This window comes from Pelophylax lessonae (assembly GCF_965119305.1).
Source record: "Pelophylax lessonae genome assembly, chromosome: 9".
NCBI lineage: Eukaryota > Metazoa > Chordata > Amphibia > Anura > Ranidae > Pelophylax > Pelophylax lessonae.
The window spans coordinates 235,202,597-235,222,669 of record NC_138776.1 but is presented as its reverse complement, the minus strand read 5'-3'; the positions used below and the strand labels follow the sequence as shown (position 1 = coordinate 235,222,669).

Below are 20,073 nucleotides of genomic sequence, written 5' to 3'. Positions count from 1 at the left end.
ATATACTGCTCGAAAAAATTAAAGGAACACTTTAACCACTTAAGCCCCGGAAGATTTTACCCCCTTCCTGACCAGGGGGTTTTTTGCGATTTTTTACTGGGTGACTTTAACGGACAATTGCGCGGTCATGCAACGCTGTACCTAAACAAATTTGATGTCATTTTTTTCCCACAAACAGAGCTTTCTTTTGGTGGTATTTGATCACCTGTGCGATTTTTACTTTTTGTGCTATAAACAATAAAAATAGCGTAAATTTTGCAAAAATAACAATATTTTTCACATTTTTTATATATGAAATTCCCCCAAAAAAATTTAAAAATCAAAATTTTTTAACATTTTTGGGCAATTTGTTTTATGCTACATATGTTTGGTAAAAAAAAAATCGCAAAAAGCGTATTTTGATTGGTTTGCGCAAAAGTTATTGCGTTTACTAACTAAGGCAAAGATTTCTGTCATTTTTGGTGTTTTTTTTTTAACGCGTAATGGCGGCGATCTGCAATTTTTTGCGGTACTGCGACATTGCGGCGGACAGATCGGACCCTTGACTGACATTTTTGACACTTTTGGGGTTACCAGTGACATTACTGCAGTAATCAGTGCTATACATATGCACTGTTACTGCAAAATGACACTGGCAGGGAAGGGGTTAACTTTAATGGAGAAGGAGGGGTTAAGTGTGTCCCTAGGGACGTGCTTTTTACTGTGATTGGACATGGCTACTAGTTTAGGAACAGTGATCAACGGTCCTACATAGTAGAACCGTATGATCACCATTCCTACACAGGGCAGAATGACAGGCGGCTTGTTTACACTAGCCGCCTGCCTTTCTCCCTCTCCGACGATCGCCGAGTCACCGGAGGACATCGGGTCCGCTGGTCACACATCGGGTCCGCCGGTCACACGCACGGACTTCCTAGGGAACGAGCCATGGTGGGTGCGCGCCTCCGCGGGCACGCGCTCGCCCGCTATTGGCTCACAAGGAAGTGACAGGCTAGTGACGTATATATACGTCACTTTGCCTGGCCGGGGCTGACCGCCGCCGTATATAGTCGTGCGGCGGTCGGCAATCGGTTAATCAGAGTATAGTATCAAGTCAATTAAACTCCTGGCATATTGATCTGGTCAGGTAAGTAGCAGAAGGGGTTGTTAATCAGTTTCAGCTGCTATGATGTTAATGAAATTAACAACAGGTGCAATAGATGGGCAACAATGAGACAACCTCCAAAATAGGAATGGTTTTGCAGGTGGAGGCACTGATATTTTTTTTCCTTACTCATCTTTTTTGACTGTTTTTCACTAGTTTTGCATTTGACTAGGCTCAGTGTCACTAATGGTAGCATGAGGCCATACCTGGACCTTATAGAGGTTGCACAGGCAGTCCAACTCCTCCAGGATGGTACATCAATACGTCCCATTGCCGGAAGGATTGCTGTGTCTCCCAGCACAGTCTCAAGAGCATGGAGGAGATTAAAGGATACAGGCAGTTACTGTAAGAGAGTTGGATAGGGCCATAGAAGGTCCTTAACCCATCAGCAGAACCGGTATCTGCTCTATTGTGCACGGAGGAACAGGATGAGCCCTGCCAGAGCCCTACAACATGACCTCCAGCAGGCCACTGGTGTCAATGTCTCTGACCAAACAATCAGAAACAGACTTTATGAGGGTGGCCTGAGGGCCCGACATTGTCTAGTGGGTCCTGTGCTCACTGCCCGGCACCATGGAGCTCAATTGGCATTTGTTATTGAACACTGGAATAGGCAGGTCCCCCACTGGCGCCCTGTGCTTCAGTTTTTCACAGATGAGAGCAGGTTCATCCTGAGCACATGTGACAGACCTAAAAGGATCTAGGGAAGCCGTGGGGAACATTTACCTTGCCTGCAACATCATTCAGCATGACTGGTTTGGTGGTGGGTCAATGATGGTCTGGGAGGTATAGCCATGGGGAGACGCACAGACCTCTACAGGCTCTGCTACTGATGGCTTGGTGCCAGATGCCGCAGCATACCTCCAGAGGTCTTAAACCTTTCAACATTTGTGGCAGGGTGGATTAAGCAGCCTAGCTTTTTCCAATTGACATAGAAGTCCTGAAAATAGAATAGTTCAGCTGGAGTATCCCACTTTTCCCTTCTATCCCAATTACAAATAAACACCAAAAAAAAACCCCCTAGACTGTTTATTTGTGTGACAAGCCATCAGGGGCAAGGAGGGATTCATGGACTGTCTCTCAAGGTAACCGTGTGCTGGTAATCAGGGGAGCCCGTCAAGTCACTTTTCAGCAGGCCCTGTAGGGACAGTGCTACAGTAATTGATGCATGTCGTTACATAGTCAGGTTGAAAAACGACACAAGTCTATCTGGCTCAACCACTAAAAAAACAGTAATGAAAACCCAACCATACAATCCCATATACACAATCCTATACCCGACGTTGATCCAGAGGAAGGCGTAAAAACCCCAGCAAAGCATAATCCAATTTGCTACAGCAGGGGAATAAAATTCCTTCCTGATCCCGTAGAGGCAATCGGATATTCCCTGGATCAACTTTACATATAAATATTAGTAGCCATTTATATTATGTACACACAGGAAAGAATCCAGGCCTTTTTTAAACCTTGCCAGAACCACCTCTGGAGGTAGTCTATTCCACATTTTTACAGCTCTTATGGTGAAGAAACCTTTCCGTATTTGTATTTTCCTCTAGACGTAAAAAGTGCCCCCTTGTCCTCTATGTTGACATTAAAGTGAATAACTCAACACCAAGTTCACTATATGAACCCCTTATGTATATATCCATGTTGATCATATCCCCCCTTAATCTCCTCTTCTCAAGAGAGAATAAATTCAGTTCCTCTAATCTTTCCTCATAGCTGAGCTCCTCCATGCCTCTTATCAGTTGGTTGCCCTTCTCTGCACTTTCTCTGATTCCTTGATATCCTTTTTAAGAACTGGTGCCCAAAACTGAACTGTATATTCCAGGTGAGGTATTATTAATGATTTGTGCAGGGGCAAAATGATATCTCTCTCTCTCTGGAGTCCATGCCTCTGTTAATACAAGAAAGGACTTTGCTTGCTTTGGAAACCGCAGCTTGGCATTGCATGCTATTATTATGAACATTTATGATCTACCATCGGGATCCTCAAACTACGGCCCTCCAGCTGTTGCAGATCTACACATCCCATGAGGCATTGTAAAACTCTGACATTCACAGCCACGACTAGGCATGATGGGAATTGTAGTTCCTGAACAACTGGAGAGCCATAGTTTGAATACCCCTGATCTACCAGAACAACCAGATCCTTCTCCGCTATGGATTCCCCCAGTTCTAATCCCCCTAGTATGTATGATACATGCATATTCTTAGCCCAGAAGGGCATAACTTTACATTTATCAACATTAAACCTCATTTGCCACATAGTTGCCCAATGAAACAGTGCATTGAGGTTGGCTTGTAAGTTGGAGACATCCTGTATAGAAGTTATTCCACTGCAAAGCTTGGTGTCATCTGCAAAGACTGAAATGGTACTTTTAATCCCAGACCCTATATCATTTATAAATAAATAAGTTAATAATAAAAGCTATTGTTTTTAAAGAAATATATTGTTTTGTGTGGTATGCCTAAAGTCCGACTATATTTATTGAAAAATTGCTGTTTAGAAAATAAAAAAATAAAATTGTGACATTTACCAGTATAAGTGCTACAGTTAGCATTTCACACTAGAGTTCTGCTTTAAAGCGCTAATTATTCATGAGTCAGAATTGATGTGGTGGTGGTTTTCTCAGCAGGTGGCTCTCCAGATGTGAACGCGGGTTAACGGAAGACTTTACAGAAGAACAGGGACATCCCTCCATAATAATACATGCCACTGATGTTCTGGTACAGACTATGTCCTCTGCTTGTCCCCTACTACTTCTCATGATATATGGTAAGTATAATATTATTTATGTGCAATTTTGTTGAAATGTAGAACTAGAGACTGTTTGATTTATTCAGCAGTTTTAGTTGTACTTGATGTGTTTTCAGACCCATTTATAAGGAGGAGGGAAAATGCAAGGTTACTTGATAAAATATTGCATTTAGCACAATAACAATTGGCAACACACTGATTGCATTTTATAACTGATCTCTCAATAATGTAATTTACTGATGTTGTTGTGTAAGGACCTACCTTAACCATTCATTAGAATTCTGAGTCGCACTGCACTGAGTCGCACTGCACAGGCTTTGCTAAATTCTGTAGACGCGACAGTTAAAATGTAAAACACTCTCTGATGATATTGACTAATTCAATTCACTAAAAACTATAAATCCCATACTTTTGCCACTTGGAGAATTATTTTCAGCATGTGACTGTTCTCAGTGAACGGCACCCCCTATGTACCATGCCGGCTCATATAAATGTGGATTGTGTGTTACCGTGTGTTACTGCAACTCATAGGTGTAAAGCTGGCCTAAAAGAACCCTGCTACAAAAGAAACATGGAGGCTGCCATTGCTTGACCTCTCATTTTAAAAATGCCAGTTGCCTTGGTGTCGTGTTAGTGCATACTTGTTAAGGGTCAATGACTCCGAAAGTGCTGAAACCAGAGGATCAGCATAACAGCCAGGAAACTGGCATTTTCTAAAGTAGACAGCAATGATTGCTCTCTAAATTTCTGATTGTGGAAACTATCCAGCTTAAAGCCCCGTACACACACACCGATTGTTGGCCGACCGATCGGCCGTCTTTTGTCCAGTGTTGTTGTGTTGGTTGGAATGTGCTCTAGACTGCACACGAATTTTGTTGGCCAACAACAACCAACTTCAGAAGTGATGTCATGTGATGGTCTACTTCTGTGTTTTTTCTTCTCTGAGCATGCCCAGTCTTGCTCATCTGACTTTTGTCGGCCGAAATCTGTACTGACTGACGAACAATCGGCCGTTCTGGTGACGGCCAACAAAAATTTTATAGCCTGCACACCAGATTTTGTTCGGCCGAAAAGTCGCAGTCGGTTGTCGGAAGCATCATACTAACAAGCCGACAATCGGCCGATCGGACGTTGGCCGAAAATTTACGGCCAACGATAGGTGCGTGTGTACAGGGCTTTCGTTTACTCTTTTGTACAATCTCGTCCAGCTTTTATGGCTATGCTGGATCTCATATGAGCCTGTGTTCATTATTATTATTATTATTATATTTATTTATATATATATATATAATATTTATATTTAATATTATATTTATATTTCTTTTAAATTTTATTGGATTTTATAGAAAGGTTGCATCATGTGCTTTTGGCTTTACTGTTATTGTAAGATCAGACCTCTTGAAAGTGTCAACCCCCTAAGGGTCCTTTCACACGGAGCGGACCGTATTTTGATCCACTCCGGCACTTTTTTTTTTTTTATGGACACGGGTGACACTTGTCTCATCCGGTCCGTATGTCCGCATATCATCCCATCCGTTTGCAGATGATATACAGACATAATGTAAGTCTATGGGCATTGCGGATGTCAGCGGATGACACCGCTGACATCCGATTTTGCATCCGTTCCGTTTTTTAAACAGGACAAAAATAGGGTTCTGTTCCGTTCCAAAAAACGGAACAGAACTGAAAGGACGCAAATCGGATGTCAGCGGATGGTCATCCGCTGACATCTGCAATCCCACTGTCATGCATTATGTCCGTATATCATCTGCAAAAAAATAGGATGATATACGGACATGCGGAACGCCCAGAGGATCAGCATAACAGCCAGGAAACTGGTATTTTCTAAAGTAGACAGCAATGATCGCTCTCTAAATTTCTGATTGTGGAAACTATCCAGCTTAAGTTTACTCTTTTGTACAATTTCATCCAGCTTTTATGGCTATGCTGGATCTCATATGAGCCTGTGTTCATTATTATTTATATATACTATTTATATTTAATATTATATATATATATATACACATATATATATATATATATATATACACACATATATATATATATATATATATACATACATATATGTATATATACATATATATATATATATATATATATATATATATATATATATATATATATATATATATATATATTATATTTAAATTTCCTTTTTAATTTTATTGGATTTTATACAAAGGTTGCATCATGTACTTTTGGCTTTACTGTTATTGTAAGATCACACCTCTTGAAAGTGTCAACCCCCTAACAGATATTTTAGTTCTACTGTACATACAGTAGTTTCTAGTTAGATGCTAGAGCTAGAGCAGGAGCTAGAAGGAGGGATTAGGGGCGTGGCTTGCTGCTTCCCATGTGTTTCAATGGACGCACACAATCCTGGGTGCGCGCACATATGGGTGTCTCCTTTGCAGCCTGCTAGGTAAAGGAGACACTCAAAAACAGGAGACTGGGGCAGCAGTTTGGGGATGGCCAGGCAATCAAGAAAAGTGAATTTTTAACCACTTAAGAATCAGGCCTATTTCTGACACTTGTTGTTTACAAGTTATAATCAGTATTTTTTGCTAGAAAATTACAAATTACTTAGAATCCCCAAACATTATATATATATATATATATATATATATATATATATATATATACATTAGCAAAGACCCTGGAGAATGCAATATTTTTTGTCACGCGGCATTTGCCCAAGTTATTTTCTATAATGTGAAAGATAATGTTTCGCTGAGTAAATAGATACCCAACATGTCATGATTCAAAATTGTGCACGCTTGAGGGATGGTGACAAACATTGGTACTTTAAAGTCTCCATAGGCGACATTTTAAAAATTTCAACAGGTTACCAATTTAGAGTTACAGAGGAGGTCTAGGGGCTCTTTGACACGGCCATTCCATATGTCCGTATTTCATCCCATCCGTTTGCAGATGATATACGGACATAATGCATGTCAATGGGATTGCGGATGTCAGCGGATGACCATCCGCTGACATCCGATTTGTGTCCTTTCAGCTCTGTTCTGTTTTTTGGAACGGAACAGAACCCTATTTTTCTTCCGTTTAAAAAACGGAACGGATGCAAAATCGGATGTCAGCTCTGTCATCCGCTGACATCCACAATCCCCGTAGACATACATTATGTCCGTATATCATCTGCAAACGGATGGGATGATATGCGGACATACGGAGCGGATGACACAAGTGTCCATAAAAAAAAAAAGTGCCGCAGCGGAGGAAAAAATCAGAGCGGCCGTGTGAAAGAGCCCTTAGGCTAGAATTATCGCTCTCGATCTAAGGATCGCAGCCATACCTCACATGTGTGGTTTAAACACCGTTTACATATGTGAGTGCATATAAGCTCAGAGGGACAGTGCATGAAAAAAGTAATTTTTTTTTCATCATAAAAAAAAATGGGCCCTTTAAGGCCGTTGGGAGGAAGCGATGTATGACGTCACTCTGGTCCTCCAAGGCCATAGAGTCGAGTGGGGCCCAGCTTGCTCTCACCCGACTTCCTGCCTAGAAGGGGAGAGCACCGGATAATTTTCCCCACTACTGACAGCTCCGGTAAGCGGGGAAAACGACCGTGGGGCAGCGGGAGTGGGGGCAACTCTCCTGCCGCCCATAAAAGTGATCTCGCGGCGAATCCGCCACAGGGACCACTTTTATGCAGACCGCCCACCGTTTTAAAAAAATGCTGAGGTTATGGCAGCTATCTGCTGCCATAACTCCGGTATTTAACATCCGACATAAATACACGGTGGGCGGTCCTTAAGTGGTTACGGAAGGAGATTATACAATAAGTTGGTCTATTTTAATATACACTTTACGTATTGGGAATTTTCTTTGTTTATGGTGATTGAATGAAGCAGCGAAGGAGTTGAGGAAAGGTGAGTATGTGCTGCTGGGGAGAATAATATTAAAGAAAACCGTCAAAAAATAATTTACTTTTTTTTTTTTTCCATTGGTTGAACTAGATCAGGGGGTGGGAATCCTTTTTTTCTGCCAAGGGCCATTTGGGTAAAATAAAATAATTCGGGTGCCGTACAAAATTATAAACTTAAATCTTCCTGTTATATTTGGTCAAACATTTAATTAACTCACCCCTAATGTGATGGCTGCAACTGCTTCTCTTTGGTGAGGTGTGTGATGCTGGTTTGTGATGCTAGCTGGTATTGATGCTACTCGTAACTGGTTTTCCAGGTTTGCGTCGGTTAGTCTGGAGCGCAGTCGACTCTTTGTGGTGGTAAGTTTTGAAAAGAACTGCTGGCGGGTACTGCTGGTGGGTACAGCTGGCTGGTACTGCTGTGAGTACTGCTGGCTCTGGCTGGTACTGCTGTGTGTGCTGCTGGCGGGAAATGCTGGCTAGCAGCGGCACTGCGCTGGAGGAAAAGGGAATGTTTCCTGTATTGGTCACAGGCGGAGTGCATTTGATATCACTCCGCCTGTGACTCACTCAGACTGTCAGAACGGAGTCGAAATTATACAGGAAGCATCGGCTCCATTCTGATGGATCAGCTGAGAGGCACAGACCCAGCTGCACGGGGGGCCGGACCAAATGACTTAGAGGGCCGCATACGGCCCCCCGGCCATAGGTTCCCCAACCCTGAACTAGATGGACATGTGTCTTTTTTAACATTACAAACTATGTAACAATTTAACACATGCGTAGAAAGACTGAGGCCAAGATATGAGGCCAAGGCAAGCCTCCCACTTTGAAGAAAAGCCCACCTTAGTGTCCGCAGAGTCCTTCAAACTCCCTATAAAATTAGCAACTTTCTGAAATCAGATAGCAATTTAAGTCTGTTGTATACCATAAGTGGATGCTGTGGCAAACTACCAAATGGCCAGGCAAATCAGATCATCACTGTGGAGGACCATTGAGTAGTACAAGATGTAGTGCTCTGCATGGAAATGGACCTTGCTTTTCTTCTTTTGCTTTATAATTATGGTTTAGTTAACTCCTAAAGCAGTTTGATTTTCAGAAAAACTGTGTGGTAGCCACTGTATAAACAGGTCTCTTTCATTTTAGGGTGTTGGACACTACCTCTCCCATCTACAATGACTGTGGTCTGGAGTGTGCTGGACAATGGGCAAAATCAGGTCAATCTCGTATGTTTGGTGAAGAGCAGGCCAGATGCTATTTTCACAGTGTGGATATCAAATGTTAATGAAACCAATAAAAGGACCTTGGGTGGCATTCAAACGAATATTAGGCTGGCATCCTCCACCCGGCAATCCATCTATTCATCCAGCAATGACCAACCTCCTGTCTTCGTAGTTCCATCTGCTGGGGGGCCCTCCTCACTTTTTGCTACTAGGAATGTTGGCTTTCATCTTTCCATATCACTGAATATGCCTCTTTATTCTGTGGTGACCTCCTTATCTTCTAGCAAAGGATTCCGTAATTTTTTTCCTTCACCCCTCCATGAAAGTGGTCTCATCCTTACGCCAGAATTAACTGAGAGCAACAATGTTGACTCCCTTACCTCAGATTCTCAACAGGACATCAATATTCACATTGGCCAACCTGTATTGACCTCCAGAAATCTCCAGGATTTTGCCTATTTAGGTCTACCAATCAACAGCCTCCAATTATGGGACTCGGCGGCCTCCTGCTTTTTAGCTCAAGCTGAAAGTGTTGACATCAATGATATTACCCTCTCAGGTAATTTATTTTCCTAATTGTTAGTTACAGTAAGATCTGATAAAGTACTGGAAGAGCACTGAGGTACAACTCAAAGAAACATATCTATTTCTATTAGTCCAATGGGGGCAATAGACTAAAGGAAAATGAGTAATCAACAATAATATGCTCTTTCTTATCTCTGTCCTACACAATTATATAGTATGGTCATATATGTCTTTGTGCACTAGCATTGCTTCTAGTGATCGACCAATATCATTTTTTCATTGCCGATACCGATATTTTGGTCATCGCGTATCGGTATGGGCCGATATTTTCGTACATTTAAGAAAATTTTTATTTCATTTTTTTACTTGACAGGTACTCTTGTGGCGGGATCTGGGGGGTCTAAAAGACCCCAAACCCCTCCTCTGCACTTAAAAGCATTCAAAATGCCAAGTTTGACTGTTTTGAATGCTATCAGTTTTTTTAATTTGGTGCAGAGTACCGGGAAGTGATGTCATGACATCACCTCTGGGTTTTTGCATGGAGACCCTTTTAGAGCCGAATGCGGCTTTGATAGGGTCTTCGGCGGGTGTGCAGGCTGGTTACCCGGGGCTCCCGGTGGGACGGGAGATCCGGGCGAGCCGCGGGGGGGGGGGGGCAGGAGGGGGGACATCCCTTCCCACTCCTTGTAATGACAGCTAAGCGGCTTCTCAGCCACATCGGTTGTCATTACAAGACAGCCGATTGTCAGCTATGGACGCCGGTACCGGGGCGATGCCTCTAGCTGCAGGCATCACTCCAGTACAGCACTTTCTGAAATATCGGTAATATCAGCCACCTTGGTGGCTGATTCTGATATATTGGGGAAAGTGCATATCGGCCCCCGATATATCGGCTTTGCTGATAATCGGTCAATCCCTAATTGCTTCTATTGCCAGGGTATAGCAGGATGAATTAAACCAGCCAATAGCTTTTCCTGCTGAAGTCACATGTACCAAGGATGTTTGCTGAGGTTTTTCCTAATAACATATATTGTATTGTAATCATTGCCTAGTCTTTTAAGGTCTCCTGCCCCCCCAAAAAAAACATTTTGGCATAAAAGTAAAAATACCTCACCCCTGGCTTCATAATTGCAGGGGTGAAATCCTGTTCCTTAATAAATATACATACCTTACCGCCAGTTTCTGTACTGCAGAGGGTGATGTCATACTCCTTCCTTTAAGATCCTGGGGAATGGTGTGTATTCTAAGATTCACGAGAAGACATGCCCTGGGCTAAAGTGACTTCTTGGCAGATTTGGAATATTCAAAAGTCTCCAGGATCTTGAGGTAAGGGGCATGTTGTCACCCCTTCCACTACAGAAGCTGGACGTAAAGTACGTATATTTATTAAAGCGACTGTAAAGTCAATTTATTTTTCTCAAATAATAAATATGTTATACATACTTGGTCCCTTACCTCCTCTTCTGGGGTCCCCTGCCAGCTCTCTGCTCCTCCTCTCCTCTCCTGCATGTGCTACCATAGGAAGACACGTCCTATGGTGGTAAACGAGTGGGCACATTCCTTAGCTGGGCTCGTCGGTCGCACGCTCCCACCCCTACTCGGCAGAGGGGACTCCAATGCACTGCTCCGATTGCCGCCTGACACCCGCGATCGCTCCCCGCTGAGAGAGAAGGACGGTCAGCTGTTGTAAACACAACAGACAGTTCTTCTCCCTTTAATGATCACAGAGTGCCTGTGATCCTTCTATATAGGATCACATGTCTCTATGGTCATTTCATAAGCCACGCCCCCCACAGTTAGAGACACGCCCCTAGGCTCACATTTAACCCCTTGATCACCCACAGTGTTAACCCCTTCCCTGCCAGTGTCATTATTACAGTAACAGTGCATATTTTTAGCACTGATTACTGTAGTAATGTCACTGGTCCCCCAAAAAGCATCAAAAATGTCAGTCAGGGGTCCGATCTGTCCGCCGCAATGTCGCAGTCCCGCTAAAAATCGAAGATCGCCGCCATTACTAGTAAAAAACAAAAAAAAAACAATAAAAATGACATAAATCTGTCCCATAGTTAGTAGACGTGATAACTTTTGCGCAAACCAATCAAAATACACTTATTGTGATTTTTTTTTTTACCAAAAATATGTAGCAGAAAACAAATTGGCCTAAAATGTTAAAAAATTTAGATATTTACATTTTTTTGGGGGGAATGTTATATAGCAGAATGTGAAAAATATTGTTTTTTTTTTTCAGAATTGTCGCTCTTTTTTTGTTTATAGCGCAAAAAATAAAAATCGCACAGGTGATCAAATGCCACCAAAAGAAAGCTCAATTTGTGGGAAAAAAAGGACGTCAATGTTATTTGGGTACAGCATCGCACGATTGTACAATTGTAACGCAGTGCCGAATTGCAAAATATGGCCTGGTCATTAAGGGGAAAAATCTTCCGGTCCAGAAGCGGTTAAAAAAGAGTAGGGAATGTATAGTATTTCCAATGTTTCCAATGTTTTATATATAAATCACATGAAAGATCAATCTGATATCAACAATTTTTTTTTTCCCAAACTGATATCAACAATTTAAACATTCCGTGTTAGTATTTTGAAAATCCTGATTTTAAGTATAGTTTGTAATGGTATATGCAACCATAGTTGCTAATTACATATGCAGGCTCTGCTTTCTGCCTTTGCAGTGTTACATGTGATTATGTTTTACCAATTCTTTCCACAATGTAAAGCTGCCCATACACTGTAAAATCTATGAATTCCCCCATCCACGCTAACCAGCAATCTTCCCTGCCAGCTACTGTATTTTGAGAGCCAGCACCCTTTGCTGTCAGAATACAGAATACTGGCTGCTGCAGCTCTTTGGCCAACAATTTTTTGAGTCTAACTACTTTGACTTTTAAATCAAAGAATGTAGGGTGGTAGGGTGCCAAAAGGGGCACCACTGCTTGAATTGTGGCCAGTTTGCCAGAACCTGTCCAAAAATGTGTTCAGTGTATGGCCAGCTTTTGGGCAACCCACTGAAATGAATGCATTTCTATTGTGGCCATGTTGACTTAACTCTAGTTGCTTGAAATGAGATAAATAATGTCCCCTGCAATTGAGGATGAACTGAAAATACATTATAATTTCAATCTAAACCTAATAACTCACTGAAAATCTGAAAAACCAACAAAAGTTTTTATTCTTTAATCACAAATCTACAACTTTCACCTTTATCTCAAGCTCCCTTAATAAAGATCCTTCAATATATCTGAAAATACACACAAAGGGGAATTTACTAAAATTGAAGTAGACAGAATCTGGTGCAGCTGTGCTTATTAAATCAGCTTCTAGTTTTCATTTTCAAAGCTTAAGGCTGGCCATACACTATACAATTTTCTTGTTCAACTTTCCTTTAGATTTACCAAAACCATGTAATATAGGGTCAAACCTAAACACTTTCAATTTGTATGCAATCAGGCAGGCTCTTGCACTACATAGTTAAAGGTAAATCTAAAGGAAATTGAATAAGAAAATTGTATAGTGTATGGCCAGCCTAAGGCTGGCCATACACTATACAATTTTCTTCTTCAATTTTCTTTAGATTTACTTTCAACTGTGTAGTGCAAGGGAATACCTGATTGCATACATGTTGAAAGTGTTTAGGTTTGACTTCATATTATATGTTTTTGGTAAATCTAAAGGAAAATTGGATAAGAAAATAATTGTATAATGTATGGCCAGCCTTACTGAACAACTGAAGATAAAAGCTGATTGGTTACTCTACACAGCTGCATCGGATTCTGCCTGCTTCAGCTTTTGTAAATCCCCCCCGACAGATTCCTGTAGGTAACTGCTTGTTGGGTTTGTAGCAGCACAATTAACTTTAAGGACTGTGTCCAACCAAATTAAATATTTTGGTGAATGCTAAAAAGTTAAATCACTGGTTTCTTATATCTCTTTACCGCTTCTGGACCGGAAGATTTTCCCCCTTAATGACCAGGCCATATTTTGCGATTCGGCACTGCAGTATTTTAACTGACAACTGCGCTGTCGTGCGATGCTGTACCCTAATAAAATTGATGTCATTTTTTTCCCACAAATAGAGCTTTCTTTTGGTAGTATTTGATCACCACTGCAATTTTTTTTTTTTGCGCTATAAACAGAAAAACAGCGACAATTCTGAAAAAAAAAAAAAAACAATATTTTTCACTTTCTGCTATATAACATTGCCAAAAAAAAATGTAAAAAGCTAAATGTTTTAACATTTTAGGCCAATTTGTTTTCTGCTAAATATTTTTGGTAAAAAAAAATTGCAATAAGCATATTTTGATTGTTTTGCGCAAACGTTATCGCGTCTACTAACTACGGGAAAGATTTATGTCATTTTTTTATTGTTTTTAATTTTTTTTTTATTTTTTACTAGTAATGGTGGCAATCCGCGATTTTTAGTGGGACTGCGACGTTGCGGCAGACAGATCGGACCCCTGACTGACATTTTTGACACTTTTAGGGGGAACAGGGACAATACTACAGTAATCAGTGCTAAAAATATGCACTGTTACTGTAATAATGACACTGGCAGGGAAGGGGTTAACACTGTGGGTGATCAAGGGGTTAAATGTGAGCCTAGGGGAGTGATTCTAACTGTAGGGGGGTGTGGCTTGTGAAATGATCACAGAGACCTGTGTTCCTATATAGAAGGATCACAGGGGCTCTATGATCATTCCAGGGAGAAGAACGGTCAGATGTGTTTACAACAGCCGACCGTCCTTCTCTCTCAGCGGGGAGCAATTGTGGGTGTCAGGCGGCAATCGGAGCCGCCTGCCCTGTGCATCCGAGTTCCCACTGACGAGCGGGGGTGGGAGCGTGCCGCGGGCGGAGTGCGCTTGCCCCCTCGCTGCAGGCGAGCAACCGACATAGGTTCACGTCAGATTGCGCAGGAGGGTCACACTGCCACAGTAGGCAGCGGGCGGTCGGCAACCGGTTAAATATATTCGTTTTGGTGAATGCTAAAAATTTAAATCACTGGTTTCTTATATCCCTTGAAGATCCCATTGGGGTGATCCCTGTTATCCTTTTTTACCTTTAGGAGCCTTTATAAACTCTCGCCACTGCATTCCTAATTATTCAGTCATTGTGAAGACTTGTATGCATGAAAGTAGGTATTACTCCAACATTTTTTGTTTCCAGGAGAATCAAGTCGCTCCTTGTGCTATGATGAAGACTTTTCTACAGCGTTAGGTATGGAAATTCTTTTGTTCTCAATATACCGGTATGTCTTTTTTTTTTTTCTAGTTTGCATGAATGTTATGGAAGTCTTTCTCTCTCTAAAAAAAAAAATAGAAAATTCTCCTCATCCTCAACATGTACAGGTGCCAACAGGGGACAACCACAGACTCTGCATGGTTCTCGAGGGTCAAATCTTTAACATTGCAAACTCTTCCCCACTTCCCAACCCCATGTGATAGATGCTGGGGAGGCAGGAGGAGTGTCCCATTCTCCCCATTTCCAGGGGTACTAGGCAGAGGCATAACTAAAACCTTCAGGGCCCCGGTGCAAGAAACCATGAAGGGCCCCCCGGGCCCCTGGCCGGGGCCCTTCCCTTCAAGCCTGGGGCTCTTCCCACTGATCCTGAGGCCCTTTACTCTCGTTGTGGGGCCCTTTATTATGCCCTTTTACAAGTTCTACAGTGGGTCCCCTTCCTGCCATCTTGGGGCCTCCCCACGGTGGTGGAATGCCGGGGCCCAGTTGCAAGTGTGACCTTTGCTATCCTGGAAGTTCACCCACTGGTGTCAGTAGTTTTTATTTTTTTGGTATTTTAATTGTATTATTTTTTATCTTTTTATTACATTTTTTTACTATGTCACTGACTATGACTCTGTCCGTTCAGAAAAGGGAGGGGCTGGTAAATTACATATTTACTGACCCCTTCCTGGTTCTCTATTGTGACACATCCCCTGTAGCAGCCGGCAGGAGAGGGGAGGAGGGGAGGGAGCACATGGGGGGGGGGGGGCTGGGGGCAAGGCCAGGGGAGCACACAGGGGCCCAGAGACAGCAGAACACAAGTGACCTGGATAGGAGGAGTGGCAGGGGCAGCATACAGAGGTACCAATCTCCTCCATTTTCCTCCTGCAGCTACAGGAGGAAAAGGAGGACAGTGATTTCTCTACATGCTGCCCCGCCGCCCCTCCTATCCAGGTGTACAGGGGAGCCGCACAGGCCCCCTGGAGCATGGGGCCCGGTTGCAATTGCAACCCCTGTAGTTACGCCCCTGGTACTAGGTATTTCCTGGTTCTCTGATGGTAGATTGGGGTAGCAGGGACACTCAGGGTAGGCAAGTAAAGTATGGCACTTCCCATAAAGCAAACCTGTTATATTACCTAGTATCGACAAAGTACAAAATCACTTTTAAAGCAGAAGATAGCTCAAAAAATATTTTTAATAGCTTTGATTTAAAGTAAGATCTACTGTCAAGTTTTTATTACTGCCGGTGTCCCTACTAGTGGGATTTCCCTTCATTTCCTGTCCCAGTGACTCCTCTGACATTGCCAAGAGCTTACTTTCCTGTTAACCCCTCTCTGGAGTGCATTCCCCATATTTATCTACAAAAAATATACTAATGAGTCAATCACACTGTCACCAGACAGCAATAAAAACCTGGCAGGGGATCTAATGTTTTCTCTTGCTATACAAAACTGAAAGCAAAAGGTTTGGCCTAGAGTTCAACTTTAAATACACTGCTCAAAAAATTATGAAAACACATCAGATCTCAATTGGGAAAAATCTCATGCTGGATATCTATACTGACATGGATTAGGTAATGTGTTTGGAAGGAAAGGATTCCACCTCGTTTGATGAAAATTAAAATTATCACCCTACAGAGGGCTGAAAATCAAAGTGAAAAAATGATGCAGCAGGCAGTCCATTTTGCAGAAATTTCATTGCAGCAACTCAGAATGGTCCTCAGTAGTTTGTATGGCCCCCACGTGCTTGTATGCATGCCTGACAACATCGGGACATGCTCCTAATGAGACGACGGATGTGGTCCTGGGGTATTTCCTCCCAGATCTGGACCAGGGCATCACTGAGCTCCTGAACAGACTGAGGGGCAACCTGGCATCGTCAGATGGCCCAAAACATAATGTATCAGAGGTGTTTCTATTGGATTTAGGTCAGGCGAGTGTGGGGGTCATTCAATGGTGTCGATTCCTTCATCCTCCAGGAACTGGCTGCATACTCTCACCACATGAGACCGGGCATTGTCGTGCACCAGGAGGAACCCAGGACCGACTGCACCAGCATAGGGTCTGACAATGGGTCCAAGGATTTCATCCCAATACCTAATGGCAGTCAGGGTGCCATTGTCTAACCTGATGAGGTCTGTGCGTCCCTTCATGGATATGCCTCCCCAGACCATCACTGACCCACCACCAAACTAGTCAAGCTGAACGATGTTACAGGCAGCATAATGTTCCCCACGGCTTCTCTAGACCCTTTCACGTCTGTCACATGTGCTCAGGGTGAACCTGCTCTCATCTGTGAAAAGCACAGGGTGCCAGTGGTGGACCTGCCAATTCTGGTGTTCAATGGCAAATGCCAATCGAGCTTCACTGTGTTAGGCAGTGAGCACAGGGCCCACAAGAGGATGTCGGGCCCTCAGGCCACCCTCATGAAGTCTGTTTCCGATTGTTTGGTCAGAGTCATTCACACCAGTGGCCTGCTGGACGGTCATTTTGTAGGGCTCTGGCAGTGCTCATCCTGTTCCTCCTTGCACAAAGGAGCAGATACCGGTCCTGCTGATGGGTTAAGGACCTTCTACGGCCCCATCCAGCTCTCCTTGAGTAACTGCCTGTCTCCTGGAATCTCCTCCATGCTCTTGAGACTGTGCCGGGAGACACAGCAAACCTTCTGGCAATGGCATGTATTGATGTGCCATCCTTGAGGAGTTGGACTGCCTGTGCAAACTGTTTAGGGTCCAGGTATGGCCTCATGATACCAGTAGTGACACTGACCCTAGCCAAATGCAAAACTAGTAAATAACTGTCAGAAAAGAGGAGTAGGGAAAAAAAAATTTCAGTGGCCTCCACCTGTATACTATTCCTGTTTTGAGGGTTGTCTCATTGTTGCCCATATAGTGCACCTGTTGTTATTTTTATTAACACCAAAGCAGCTGAAACTGATTAACAACCCCCCGCTACTTAACTGACCAGATCAATATCCCAAGATTTAATTGACTTAATGCTATACCCTGATTAAAAAGTGTTCCTTTCATTTTTTTGAGGGGATGGGTATTTTAGAAGTTAGATAAAACAGCATTATTCCGGAAACCTATTACGTATGGGCAAGTTTTGGGACTTTGAATGAGACACCAGCTGGTTAAGGCTGTGCGTCTCCATCCCCGAGATTAAAATTAAAGAGAAAAAGTTGGGACTTTGAATGAGGTGCGTGAGAACAACCGGCCCTAAGAAAACCATACTCACCGACCAGTCTGCTAACAAACCGAATCAACCTGTCTAACAATGTAGGTTAAAAACAGGGGTTTAGTTAACACACATTTGCAAACGCATGTGTAAGCTGCAAGGCCCCTTCACGGCATCCTGTGTATCTTGCAGTCCTAACACTACCAATTTATAAGTGTCTCCACAGTGGGAGCACATGCTAGCTAATGGATAGATGAGGGACAGGTGGGTATGGAGGTAACCCGGGCCTCCCCCAACCTGCCCCCATCTATGACTGGCCTTCAAAATGTATAACAAGATCACAAGTAAATAACAATCCAATGGCTGAATGATAGCCACAGGGTTGAAACTAAAAATGACCAGCTGAGGAGCACGCACCTCCATCCACACCTCCATCCCTAATAGTATATTAGGTATGGGCACCTCATTCAAAGTCCCAACTTTTTCTCTTTAATTTTATACTGGAAACCTTGCTTTATGATTGTAAATTCATGGGATTACTGTTCACAGATATAAAAAAAATTTTTAATCTATGTTAAATGACTCTTCATTTGTTCTCTTTAGCTCTTCATATGAAGGAGAATGTCCTCTCTGTCTTGGCCTTCCGAATAATCGTCTTCAAACTCTTCATTTTCGACCTGCTGGTGACCTGGATAGCCTTGCTGCAAATGTACTGGCCTATAGTCACTGACTTATAAAAATGAATATGCTTCTCCCTGATGTCAACCAGAACGATAGAAGACGGAATATCTTACAATAAACCAGTTTGTAGTATTTCTAAATCATGCGTCTATGTATGTTATGTTTATGTTACAGTATGTATTATTATTGACTGCATATTACTGTGTGTTGTATGTACCAAGAGTAACCAAAAATATTATTTCTTTTTATTTTTTAAAAGCGATATTGTTTTTTTTTTGTCACCTTAAGGGCTCATTCACACCAGAACGCGGTGGGGGAAACCCTTGTCCTTTGCGGGCTTTTCACACTGCGTTCAAAATGCAATTCAGGTGTGAACCAGCCTTTAACCACTTCTGGACCGGAAGATTTTCCCCCTTAATGACCAGGCCATATTTTGCAATTCGGCACTGCACTATGCCCACAACCCCTGTGTAGTGTATTAACACAGACCAGGCTGTACAGGTTGCTTCTTTATTCACTGCACATCAGCATGCAACTAACTTCAGGCACACCCAGCTCCCAGACATATACATAATTGTAACATTTTGCAGACAGCAACTTAACCCGTTGCTTACCATACTACACCCTGCATCTCCTGTACCATGTCTGCAGCCCCTGCACTATGCCTGCATCTCCTGTACCATGTCCGCAGCCCCTGCACCATGGCCACAGCCCCTGCACCATGCCCGCAACCCCTGCAGCCCCTGCACTATGCCCGCAGCCCCTGCAGCTCCTGTACCATGCCTGCAGCCCTGGAAGATTTTCCCCCCTAATGACCAGGCCATTTTTATGTGATTCAGGACTCCATTACTTTAAAGGACAATTGCGCGATCGTGCGACGCTGTACCCAAATAAAATCGATGTCCTTTTTTTCCCACAAATAGAGCTTTATTTTGGCGATATTTGATCACCTGTGCAATTTTTTTTTTTTTTTTTTTGCACTAACAAAAAAATAACAACAATTCTGAAAAAAAATAAAACAATATTTTTCACATTCTGCTATATAACATTCCCAAAAAAATATGTAAAAATCTATTTTTTTAACATTTTAGGCCAATTTGTTTTCTGCTACATATTTTTGGTAAAAAAAAATTGCAATAAGCGTGTTTTGATTGGTTTGCGCAAAGGTTATCGCGTCTACAAACTAGGGGATAGATTTATGTCATTTTTATTGTTTTTTTTTATTTTGTTTACTAGTAATGGCGGCGATCTGCGATTTTTTGCGGGACTGCGACATTGCGGCAGACAGATCGAACCCCTGACTGACATTTTTGACACTTTTGGGTGGACCAGTGACATTACTACAGTAATTCAGTGCTAAAAATACGCACTGTTACTGTAATAATGACACTGGCAGGGAAGGGGTTAACACAGTGTGTTTTTAA

General features: G+C 42.5%; 1 protein-coding gene across 1 annotated transcript; it reads left to right on the top strand.

Annotated features, from left to right (window-relative positions):
- Positions 1-3,756: 3,756 nt before the first annotated feature.
- Positions 3,757-18,789, top strand: LOC309563649 (uncharacterized protein). The gene is made up of 4 exons (XM_082268223.1): positions 3,757-3,923; positions 8,959-9,594; positions 14,739-14,789; positions 18,572-18,789. Exons 1-4 carry the CDS (start codon positions 3,884-3,886, stop codon positions 18,703-18,705), a joined length of 861 nt encoding a protein of 286 aa, XP_082124349.1. The 5' UTR covers positions 3,757-3,883; the 3' UTR covers positions 18,706-18,789.
- The last annotated feature ends 1,284 nt before the right edge of the window (positions 18,790-20,073 follow it).